Raw genomic sequence first — 12,737 nt, 5'->3', positions numbered from 1 at the left:
ATTCTCACTGGTATGGAAACTGCAGATGTAAACATTAGGTTCACAGTGACATTGTCATTAGAAAGGTAGAGATGGCTATTTCAGTTTCGTTCAGTTTTCGAATGTTCTTGGATAACCTTTACTTGTATAAATGATAGAATTATTTTTTCACTAATTATGTATTCAGTGGTTACCATTATTTATATACTATACAAATAGTCGAAAAAGAACAAAAGTTTATTAGCGAAAACAGAAGACCAATTTAAGATATGGATGAACATATTATCAGGAGAAAGTCACAGGCTGTTAAAGTCATTCTTCAGAGTTCCCAAAGCTTCATATACCTGGGCAGAGAGCTAAATACTCAACTAGACCACTGAAAAGAATCATAAGACGCATTGAAATAGCAAGGTCTGGTTTCATGAACATGCGCAAAATGCTCTGTAACCCCAAGCTATCAGTCACAATAAGATTGAGAACACTAAAGTGTTATGTGTGAGTGTGTGGTCTCTATTACTATATGGTTGCGAGACCTGAACATTGAAACAGTATGACGTTAACAAATTGAATTTATTCGAAATGTGGATGAACCGCCAAATGTTAAGAATAAGCTGGGCCAGCAGAAAAACGAATGAAAAATTACTGAAAATAATAAACACACGTCCTCATCTGGTCAATACTATCAAAATTGGATAGACGTCATATGTAGGACACATAATGCGCCATAGGGGATTTGAGCAGCTCCAGATAATATTAAATGGCAAGATCGAAGGTAAAAGGGGTTAAAGAAGAAAGAAAAAATCTTGGCTCCGAAACATCAGAGATTGGACCCACACAACAGGAAATGACTTAATTCATCAAGCCCAGAATAGAGAGAAATCTGCCACAATGACCGCCAACGTCAATAGAGAAGTCACTTAGGAAAAGGAGCCGAAAATATCATTTTATTATTTTTCTTCGAGAAAAAAAAGCGTTAAAACTCTCCGTAAAAAGAGAAGCCTTTAATTATAAAATCTTAAAATCATCTTTATTAAAATATGAAGCCAACATTTAATAATTCACTCAAGAAAATGGGCGGAATGCATAAAACGTAATAGATGCTATTGCTTCAGCAAATAGTCACTACTTTGTAGCATTTTCTTTTACATAAAAGTAGGTGCGTTTGTCGAGAAGAACTTACTACACAACAGAAGTACCTATTACTGACCAGAAGTATCTACTAAAAATCGTAGCGCCAGCCGTGTCTGCATTACACCAATCGTGATCATGTGCTTGTGATTTGTGAATTCGCATTTTTACGTACCAAATTATTAGAATTGTACATGAGTAATAATGAGTGACTTAGATCCGAAGCGACAAAAGAGTTACGCGAGGATAAAAATGAACAATTGTTATTTGTTAATCTTCTTCACAATTATTAAATTTTATTTGATAAAAGAATGACCCAAAAATTAAGAATCTTCTTCTTAGTTTGTAAATTTTTCTATGACACACATTCATAAATGCTGTCATATTGTAACAAAACAATACCTACGCCGAAGACGTCCACCCACCAACTTGACTTAAACTGAAGCAAAATACTACTAAACAAGCACATACTTCAAAAGCGTAGTACATTCTTCTATGTAGGCTGGTAAATAGTAGCAAATACTACGGAGAAAAGCAAATGCTTTTTAAGTGTAGTGAAATCTTCAAAAATGTAGTACGTACTTGAAGCATTAGCATTTACTACATTTTTAGCCACCATGGGCACTTTACTTTATAGCTAAACTCGTACCTACTATTTACGGTTATCGGAACAAACTCTTATAAAATAATACTCTTATTTGAACTTTAATGACTTGAAATACTTGGATTTTCCATAAAGAATATATAAACAATAAATAACTTTTTATTAATTGTACGCCTAAAATCAATTATTATTTTTCAAATACACTATCAATACTATTTAATAAACAACTCTTTGATTGGTTTTATTATCATCGTAAAAGCGTTAAAAAGCAGTAGCAGAATGAACTGCTATATCAAAATAGCGGGTCGGACACATCTCTACTTGTCACTGTCTTGAGTCTTGTCATAACATTATATTCGAATGAGTGCGTTGTATGACAAAGATAGCGAATGTTCGATTTCCACGGACATGGTGTCCATTTTTTTCGAATCATGAAAAAACTAATAAATATTTTTAAAAAATTTAAACACAAAATGAAAGACTAAATTATTATCGAGGGCCGAAAGTCCCTTAGAATATATAAGAAGTTTCTTTTGAATGAGATATTTGAAATTAAAAATCACACTACATTTTCTCTTAGTTTTCACCCCTGTAACTTATTAAAATAAACATTATAGAAGTTCTCAGGGACTTTCGGCCCTCGCTAATAACGTAATCTTTCATTCTGCGTTTAAATTTTTGAAAAATACTTATTAGTTTTCTCAGGATTCGAAAAAAATGAATCCCCATTTGAATAGCATTGCAGCCGAAAATACGTACCGATTCTCTTAAGAAGTAGCTTGAGAGAGTGGCTCATAAGACTAATTAGTCTAAAGTCTTTACATGATGATGTATTAAGTTTCTTTGGGGGTGGAATAAATGTAGACTCTAACTATCTGTGGCATCATTCCAGTTTCGTATATGGACACGTCAGACAACTGGAGTACCGTTATTAAAAATTTGTCGGATAATATTACCAGTAAATTGTAAATATTTTTATCAAACAATCGTGCAAAAAAAACATTATTTATGACTCCATGGTGCGCCCGTATAGGGGGCGCACGCATCATAAAGAGTCATAAAATTTATACCCCCAAAGCTTATTATTGCAGGATGTTTAATAAAAATAGTTACAATTAACTGGTAATATTGCCAGAACAATTTTTAAGGATACTCCAGTTGTCGAAAAGTTGTCAGACTGAGGTTGGCAATCATCATGGCTATTCTGATCTTCGATGCTGCTGCTCTGAATAGTTCGGTTTCTTGCCCTGGATTTTTCCCTGTATAATTAATTCAAGTATGTTGTATTTCTCATTACGCATAACATGCCCCAGGTGTTGCAGATTTCGTATCTTGATGGTTTCCAATATTTCCATTCTTTTGTTGACTCTTCTCATGGCTTCGTTGTTCGTTACACGCTCGGTCCATGATATCTTCAGGATTCTTCTATACACCCACAGTTCAAATGTTTCCAACTTTTTAGTATACTGTTTGTAAATCTCCAAAACGTATGATCATGCCAAAAAAATCATCTGCTATTTTGAAATAATATAGATGTAGACCTAATTAGTGTTGCATAACAAAACAGTACCTTGTTTTAACTATTTGCTTATCATTACATGATAAGAAAATGCTTTTTATTTTCATGTCCCCATTGGTTTAATTAGATTATAATCAACATAAATAGATATCGAGATAAACCTACATTGTCATATGGATTACATGTACGCTAAGTGAAAAGAGGTCATGACTGAATCTGTGTCTGGTAAGTAGTACCTATGTTACAAATTTTAAATCAGTTAATACATACATAGATACTAATTTTGCATACGGTGTTAATTTTATTGATTTTCTATTTTATCGATATTATTGTTCATTGCTTGTCCACTGTGTTTTGGATTAGATTTGGTACTTTTGCACTTTGAAAAAGACAGCACTATCAAGATCCTTTGTGTTACCCTACTGTCTCCAGTTTCTTCATATATGTATAGCAATATATATTCTTCAGTAGCAAACAAAAAGAGGACAGACAAAATACGAAACGAAATAATTAGACAAAACCTAATACTAGAACCAATCAATGAAAAAATAGTAGAGGGACAACTTAGATGGTTCGGGCACGTGTGTAGAATGTCGAACGAGAGACTAACAAAACGAGTGTTCGAAACGAGAGTGCAGGGGAAAAACAAAAGAGGAAGACCAAGAGTTATGTGGGTGGATGAAATCAGGAAAAAAGTCGAGAAGAAAGGATTGACATTGGAAAGTGCAATAAACCTAACACAAGATCGGAAAGCGTGGAGACTACAACGTCAAACTCAACTCCACCAGCCTTACACCTAAAGGTAGAAAGGCTTAGGACTAAGTATGTAAGTAAGTTTCATGTACCTAACTTACACTGAACCAAAAAAGTACGTAAATATAGTAAAAAAAACATTGGTTCAAAAACGGTGAGCATTAATTGTCGTTCAAAGATCAGTATCATTGGTCCAATGTAAGTAGATACATTAACCGATGCTCAAAAACCTTAACCAATAAAAAGTTCTTTAATATTACGAATTGGATACATTAACCCAAAGAATGATGTTCGCTAGATTAACGAATTAGTTCATTAATTCTATGAACATTAGTTTTTAATTTGATAAATTAGTACGTATATTCAATGTACTTTCTAGTTAAAAATCAATATATCGGTACATTGATACTGTGAAATATATGCATTATATTAATGAATGTAATTATTGAATTAAAAACTATTTTACATTGTTTCGTCGTATGATTACGTAGATATAATAAAATATTTACACTAAAATAATGGACGTTTACATTGATTCAATGTGTTAAGATATCGATATGATCACGTGGTTACTGTCAAGCCATACATAGGAAACGGAAAGTGGGAAATAGAGTTGATGAAAATAATATTCAAAATAAATTTTAGAAGTTTTAATATAACTATAAACACGTACACTGAGAAACATACAAATAGTTAATAAGTAAACAAAGTGACGACTTAATATCTACATAAGTATTACAAATAATATAGGTTGAACTAACGATTTTTTGCAGATTCTCAAATTATAATTAAGTATCTATAAGTTTAAAGAAAAAAATTATATATTTTTAATTAATACACAACTTTTTTTTAATTTAATTTGGAAAAACTTAATAAATAAATATATGTAGCAGAAATGGATTTTTCAAGCAGAAAGTTCTGAAACTTCATAAATGTTTGTTTCTCTCCAAGTATATTGTATATTGTATATAACTTGTATTACTATTTAATAATAATGAACAACATAAAAAATTATAAATATCTAGAATCAATATTTATTGCAGATAATTTCAGACTTATTTGTTATTAGATTATCTTAACTATTTTTCTGGATTTTCTTTCAAAGCTTCAGAGCTTATACGGACTTTTGAAAAAGAGCAATTTCCTTGTATTAAAAAAAAAAGTATACCAGCTATAGTCAAAAAATACACATATCCCTCTGGTAGTAATAATTAATGGTTGAATGTCATTTTTCTTTGATTTCAAAAATGTAATATGGTCTTACACTCTTGCTGGGTCTTCCCGACGTATAAGAATGATTCCTGGGAATCTCTGATGGTATATTTTATTATATTTGTTTGTCCATTAAGATCTTTTTTAACCATTTTATTAATTGGCACAAAATATCCATGTAGAACCCAAAGAAGAACTGCACGTTTGCCATCTACAATTAATATTAATAATTATTATAAAAAATAAATCTAAATAATGTAGGTACATAGTTGTATTTTTGGGTGCCATTTTTATTACAGAAATATTTTAAATTATCCTGAAAAAAAAATTTATTTTGATACTGTTTAATATCATAAAGATTTAATTTAATAACCTTTTATAGGATTATACCATTTAGAAATATTTTCAAATGGTTCCTATTTTCTTTTACCTATGTGTCGAATTAGCTTTTCAAAAAACAGAGAACAAAAGTTAATTAATACTAGATAAGTAGGATTGAATAATGAAATATTTACCTTCCGTAATGTCTTTATGTGTAGCCTTTTCAAATAAAATTTATTTGTTTTTCCTTGATATGACTTTTACACTGAAGAAAGGAAATAATTATTTCGACATTTCTGTCCCATCCATCAATAAGGCAATTTCCATTTCCAAATGCCACTCCAAAGTCCATATCAATCTGCATCAAAGTAAAAATAGAAATACAAATTTTTTTACAGAAATCCAACTAAATAATTTATTAATTGTTAACAATATAATATGTAAATACATACCTTAGCAAAATCAACCAAATCGCAGAACTTTTCTTCTTTATTAATGTGGTCTGTGCAATTGAACAGACAAATTACTAGTGCCAAACCAGTCTTAGGAGTCTGCAGGGTTGATTCACTGTTGTCACGTGACTTTTTTGCACCAATAGAAACACTTATAACATTTCAAGAATGTACAGGTTTATGTACAAGATTATTGCTACAATGTATTGTTGACTGATTCAGGTATATTACATTAAAACAATGATCTCGCTTCATTAATTTGATGAACTTTTACATCAGTTCGGTTTACTTTAGCAGAATTATATTTTATCTTAAACATTAAATCAAGAAATGCATTCATTGATTCAATAAAGGAGGTCACATTGAAGAACACTGTACAGTAGTGCAACGTTTTATATTCATTAATTTAACCGCATCATCCTGATGTATAGTTTCATATATAAAATGAACAAATTATTAGTACAGTCGAACCCGCTTAATAGAATACCTGTTATAGGAATATCCCGCTTTAAGGAATAGAAATTTGAGGTACTGAAACGTTTCTACTAGCCACCAATGATCGGTTATTAGAATATTCCGGTTATAAGAATACTTTTTTTTGGCACGAAGGCTATTCCAATAAGCGGGTTCGACTGTATTATGAAAAAAGTCATTGGATCGATAAAACGATTCATTGAATTAATGATCCTATTTATAATTTTTTATGAATAAAATTACATTGTAATAATGAATATGGTCATTACACTTAATGACTACCTGTTTATTGTATTAACTATATTTCCATTGAATCAATGTAAAAAAAAGTCAATGATTGGCGTTCATTGGTACTATGTACAATATTTTTTTCAGTTTACTTTATCTTAAGGTAGCTTCATATTATCAGGAACGTAGCATTTCCAGCACGTAGGGTTTAGTTTCCGAAAAATATGATTTTAGTGACCGTAAACGTAAGATGTCTGATACGATACGTTCCAGACTTCTTATTTAAAACCATCTTTAATTGTGTGAATTGTTCATATTATTTAAAACCATTAAATCATATCTTTCGGAAACTAAACGCTACGTGCCGGAAACCCTACGTGCATGATAATATGCACCGACCTTTAATCTGACAATTTTGAGTTTTCTAAGGATAGATTTTTTTTCGGACCTCCTTAACGAACTCCCCTGTATTAAGAGCCAATATAGAGGTACATTTACACTTACACGGTACAAGGTTTTTCCCATGTGATAATTTGACGCGCTCGAGTAACTGCAAAAATCCGCTACCAATAGTATGATTGATTGTATTTTTAATACATATTTCGTATTTCGCAATTTGATTAATAGACCAGGGCGGATCTGTTTTGAGGTGGATGTGAGACGTGGCATTCGGATTTTTGCAGATAAAGTTAGGTGACAACTTCAATAATTATAATTGACTTATGTTCCTTCTCAGATATGCCCGGAACATTAATAAAAAAATTAAAATTTTTAAAAATTTCGAAAAACATCGATTTTTTCTACTTTCATTGCTTATAACTTTAAAACGATTCATTTTGAAACAAAGTCGTAGCGAAAGAAAATAAAGATAATTTAATGTTGTATGATAAACGACTGGTTTAAAATGTCTTAAATTATTACCCTTTCTGCAAAATAGCAATAAATTCAAAATAAGGGGGCAAAAAAGCCTGTTTTTTTCAATGTTTTTCTACCACTTTGGTTGCACTGGTTGCACTTAGAACCTTCATTTTTCGTATAGAAAATTCTTACAACATACTTAAACCGTCCACCAAATTCCAGTTAAAATCAAGAATTTGCATAATTTTACAATCTAAATTTTTTTAAAAAAGCTCAAATTTTTTAAAAACTTTCTGAACAAAAAGTAGACTATTTAGAAATTTGCTAATTATTTTACTTATAAAGAGGCGCTCTACCTATCTAATACACTTTACACAATTAAAATCGGATTATTTAAGCGGCCTCAGCACTGTTTTAAAGTTATAAATAATTTTTTGGCTTATCAACAAATACAGTGAGGACGTTTGAGTTGAAAACATTTTCTCGAAAATGGGCGACTCTGGAGATAAATCTCGAAACTTATCGATTTTTATTTTTGTAAATTATAATTTTTGGCATATACAACTAGTGACGTCATCCATGTGGATGTGATGACGTAATCGATGATTTTTTAAATGAGAATAGGGGTCGTGTGATAGCTCATTCAAAAGGCTATTCAATTCTCTATTCACTAATATAAACTTTAATATAATTATTTATACAGGGTGCCCAATTTTTTTTTAATTAAATTAATTGAGACAAAAAAGAAGAATGTATATAATTTATTTAATCCGAAATACATTTTACTATTATTTAAAACAAGAAAAAGTGTTTATTTGATAAATAACTATTGTTTTTCGCTTAAATTCAATATTAAAGTTGCCACCCATCAGCCTCTTAGCAGTTTGAACATTTAATTTAAGCGAAAAGCAATGTTTATTTTTCAAATTAACATTTTTTTATTTTTTCTGATTGCAGTAAAATGTATTTTGCAATAAATAAATTAGCTACATTCTTCTTTTTGTCTCAATTAATTTAATTAAAAAAAAAATTAGGGCACCCTGTATAAATAATTATGTTAGTGTTTATATTAGTGAATACAAAATTGAATAGCCTTTCGAAAGAGCTATCTCACGGCCTCTATTCTCATTTAAAAAAATCATCGATTACGTCATCACGCCCAGATGGATGATGTCACTAGTATGATTTATATATACCAAAAAATTAGAATTTAAAAATAAAAATCGACCTGTTCCGGGATTTATCTCCCATTCTCGAGAAAATGAATTTATCCCAACTTAAACGTCCTCACTGCATTTGTTTATAAGCCAAAAAATTGTTTATAACTTTATAACAGTGCTGAGGCCGCTTAGATAATCAGATTTGAAGTCTGTAAATTGCATGAGATAGGTAGAAAGTCTCTTTATATTATGTAAAAAATAGAAAACTTCTAAATGGTCTACTTTTTGTTCAGTAAGTTTTTAAAAAATTTGAATTTTTAAAAAAATTTAGATTGCAGTGTATCAGTGCGATTTTAGTAAAATTTGGTGGACGATTTAAGTATGTTATAAGAATATTCTAAGCAAATGACGAAGGTTCTAAGTGCAAGCAAAGTGGTTAAGAACATTGAATAAAAATAGGCCGAATGTTTGCCCCCTTATTTTGTATTTATTGCTATTTTGCAGAAAGGGTAATAATTTAAGATATTTTTAACCAGTCGTATATCATACAAAATGCAATTAACTTTATTTTATTTTTGTACGACTTCGTTCCAAAATGAATCGTTTTAAAGTTATAAGCAAAGAAAATTGAAAAAAATTGATGTTTTTCGAAATTTTTAAATATTTTAATTTTTTATTATTGTTCCGGGCATATTTTTTGAGAAGGAGCATAAGTCAATTATTATTATTGAAGTTGTCACCTAACTTTATCTGAAAAAAAATGGAAATGTCACCTCGCACATCCAAAAATAGACGATTTTTCACAGATCCGCCCTGCTCTATAAAACATTTTATACCTAGTTGATTTTTAAAATAATTAATTTTGTGGCATGTATCGTTATTGCTTTAAGGTCTTCATATAATATGATTTAATATTAATAATTGTTAATTTCTGTTTCAGCAATTATCGATGGCACTAAAAAGAAACCAGAAGAAACACAAGAAGAGGACGATGTAGTCTCGAAAGCAATAGGAGAGTTCGGCAGGTGGCAACTGCTCATCACACTGCTCCTCTCCCTTTTTAACATACCATGCACGTGGCACATATTCGCGCCAACTTTTCACGTTGGAGAAAAAAGAAACGTTTGGTGTGCGCGGCCAGAAAATTTTAAAGACGTCCCATTTAGTGAGTGGATGAACTGTAGTGGACAAAGTGAACAAGAATATTGTACAGTTTTAGACGTTACCGGAATAAAAGACATTAAAACATTGTGCAGTGCGAGTATAAATGCTTTAAATAGAGTCAAGTGCAACAGTTGGGAATTCGATGGAGAAGGTTAGTACAAGTTTTCAACATTATGGTTTTCATCCACATTTAGATATTCAGATAGGCTAGATAGGCAGATTAACTCTTAAGGTTACACTATTTTAACTCTTATATAAAAAGGACCCCGCACAAACCTTATGGAAAATAGGTCCCAGTGGATTTAGTTCATACTTTGGGAAAATACTCTTTGAAGCATCCTGATAAAACGTTCTCAAGGGCACAACTCAATCGTATCAAGGATTTTCAAGATATAGAGGCCCAAACTCGGAAAATTATAATATTTACGGGGTATTCCAATTCCGTGAGTTACTGGTTATTTGGCAACATGTAGAAGTTTGGATCAAGGAAAAGAACTAGTAGTCTATGATTTTTTCCTGGCTATCCAATGGCGACCTTAACTTTGACCTTGACCTTCAACGGACGTCATCTTCTAGAGTTTCGAGGGTTTTCGGCATTCAATTGATATAAACAGATTACTCATGGGTTTTTGGGATCGCTAAACACGAATATGCCATTAGAATTGCCCTCCGGATAACGTGGTGGCCAGGGCCTCTGCAAGGGACGTCATCTTCTAGAGTTTCGATGGTTTTCGGCATTTAATTGATGCAAATGAATTATTGGAGGGTTTTTTGAGGTCGCTATACACGAATATCCCATCAGAACCGAGTCCCGGAGCACCTGATTTCCAAGGTCAATTAAAGGGGCTCCTGGAGTTTCGAGGGTCTTTGGTACTACATTAATGCAAACGGATTAGTTATGGGTTTTTGGGGTTGCTGAACACGAATACGTGATCAGAACAGACACAGGAACACCTGGTGCCTAAGACAGGTTATCTTCTGGAGTTTCGGAGGAATCAAATGGATTACTCTTAGGTTTTTGGGGTTGCTGAACATTCATACACTATCAGATCCGACCCACGAATCACATTGTGCCTACGGCACAAGGTGATCACTTATTCATGTTCAGCAACCCCATAAACCTATAATTAATCCGTTTGCACCAATGTAGTACCAAAGACCCTCGAAACTCCAGGAGACCCTTTCATTGACCTTAGAAACCAGGTGCTCCGGGAGTCGGTTCTGGTGGCATATTCGTGTTTAGCGACCTCAAAAAACACTCCAGTAATTCATTTGCATCAATTAAATGCCAAAAAGCATCGAAACTCTAGAAGATGACGTCCCTTGCAGTGGCCCTGGCCACCATGTCATTCGGAGAGCAATTCTGATGGCATATTTGTTGCTAAAAACCCATAAGTAATCTGTTTATATCAATTTAATGCCTAAAACCCTCGAAACTCTAGAAGATGACGTCCGTTGAAGGTCAAGGTCAAAGTAAAGGTCGCTATTGGATAGCCAGGAAAAATCCTAGACTACTAGTATTTTTCCTTGATCCAAACTTCTACATGTTACCAAATAACCAGTAACTCACGGAATTGGAATAAACCGTAAATCTTATAATTTTCCGAGTTTGGGCCTCTGTATCTTGAAAATCCTTCATACGATTGAGTTGTGCCCATGAGAATTTTTTATCAGGATGCTTCAAAGAGTATTTTCCCAAAGTATGAACGAAATCCACTGGGACCTATTTTCCATAAGGTTTGTGCGGGGTCCTTTGAGGAAAAAATTTGATGCTGCCATCTACCTTTCTTTCATCTTGCTTTCTTTCCAAATCTGAGCAGTGTGCCATCTCTACAGTAGAAATAAAAAACCTCTGTTTTCTTCTTTTTGTTCACGTTGTGACTTAACATAGTCGAACAACGTGGACAAAAAAAAAAGACGAAGCCCCTGACGTTGGAGCACCAAATAATGTGTGGTAATCTTGGTGAAAGATGAAACAGAAGTTATCAACACATATGTGAGTGACAAATGCTCCGTTGCTCAGAATCGGTTAGAGATGTAGGATGGTTCTTTATATTATCTTATTAGCTGGGAAATAGATGATAGATAATAGACACGAATAAAAAAGGGAAAATAGCTACTAAAGCTAAACTGGCACATAATCGATAAAAAAAATAAATAATGAAGCAACATAAAGCCGAAAGGGCGCCACTTTGTTTTTTAGTTTTGAAAGGGAGCACAAAGAAAAACTCTTTAGGCAAACAAATTAAATTAAAATTAATATAATATAAATAATTATCTCAAGATAAATATCTTTTTCTTTCAAAAATGAATAACCATTTTCAATTTCGTTGCAAAACGAAAATACAGCCGTGTCATATTCTAGTCCAATCAGAGAGTGCAGCAACCACCCCTACCGGTTTCGAAACTTGTTAGTCTCTCATCAGGAGGCACATATGCTGCTCTCTCTGATCCAACCAAAACAGACCCCGGCGTGCAGTCACAGATTGCAACGAACGAAATGGCATAGATGCCCTAGCGGCAACTGCTAGCAAAAAACTAAGTTTTCAGTCTAATGGCATATAAAACAGCATAATGCTACTACATATCCCACCAGACTGAAAACAATGGGAACCTTCTCTGGTCACACCTCCGAGGCTTCTACAAGTTGCAAGCCATAACGGATGCTGAGACTAAGGAAGATGAGGGAATTTTACAATTTATAATTCACGTCCCATCTGCTCAGCGTGGTAAAATTCCAACGAGAATGGTTCCCTTCGTACTCCAAGAGTAAACATGTAAATCAAAAATGAATAACCATTTTCAATTTCGTTGCAAAACGAAAATACAGCCGCATCATATTCTAGTCCAATCAGAGAGTGCAGTAAGCACCCCTACCGGATTCT

The 12,737-nt window shown here is 32.6% G+C and overlaps 1 protein-coding gene across 9 annotated transcripts in view; it reads left to right on the top strand.

The window, feature by feature from the left end:
* LOC126889552 (organic cation transporter protein-like) overlaps positions 1–12,737 on the top strand; it is a 557,313-nt gene that overhangs the window by 457,910 nt on the left and 86,666 nt on the right. For 8 of the 9 annotated variants that reach the window (XM_050657918.1, XM_050657915.1, XM_050657920.1 and 5 more), the window contains one exon: positions 9,629–10,003. In XM_050657918.1, coding sequence (XP_050513875.1) covers positions 9,629–10,003 — 375 coding nt within the window. Of the gene's footprint in view, positions 1–3,347; positions 3,456–9,628; positions 10,004–12,737 lie in introns of those variants that run through there. The other variant, XM_050657921.1, reaches the window with a different exon arrangement.

Source organism: Diabrotica virgifera, chromosome 8, assembly GCF_917563875.1.
Source record: "Diabrotica virgifera virgifera chromosome 8, PGI_DIABVI_V3a".
Lineage (NCBI taxonomy): Eukaryota > Metazoa > Arthropoda > Insecta > Coleoptera > Chrysomelidae > Diabrotica > Diabrotica virgifera.
Note: the sequence above shows the minus strand (reverse complement) of the source record. Positions and strands in the feature narration are given on the sequence as shown.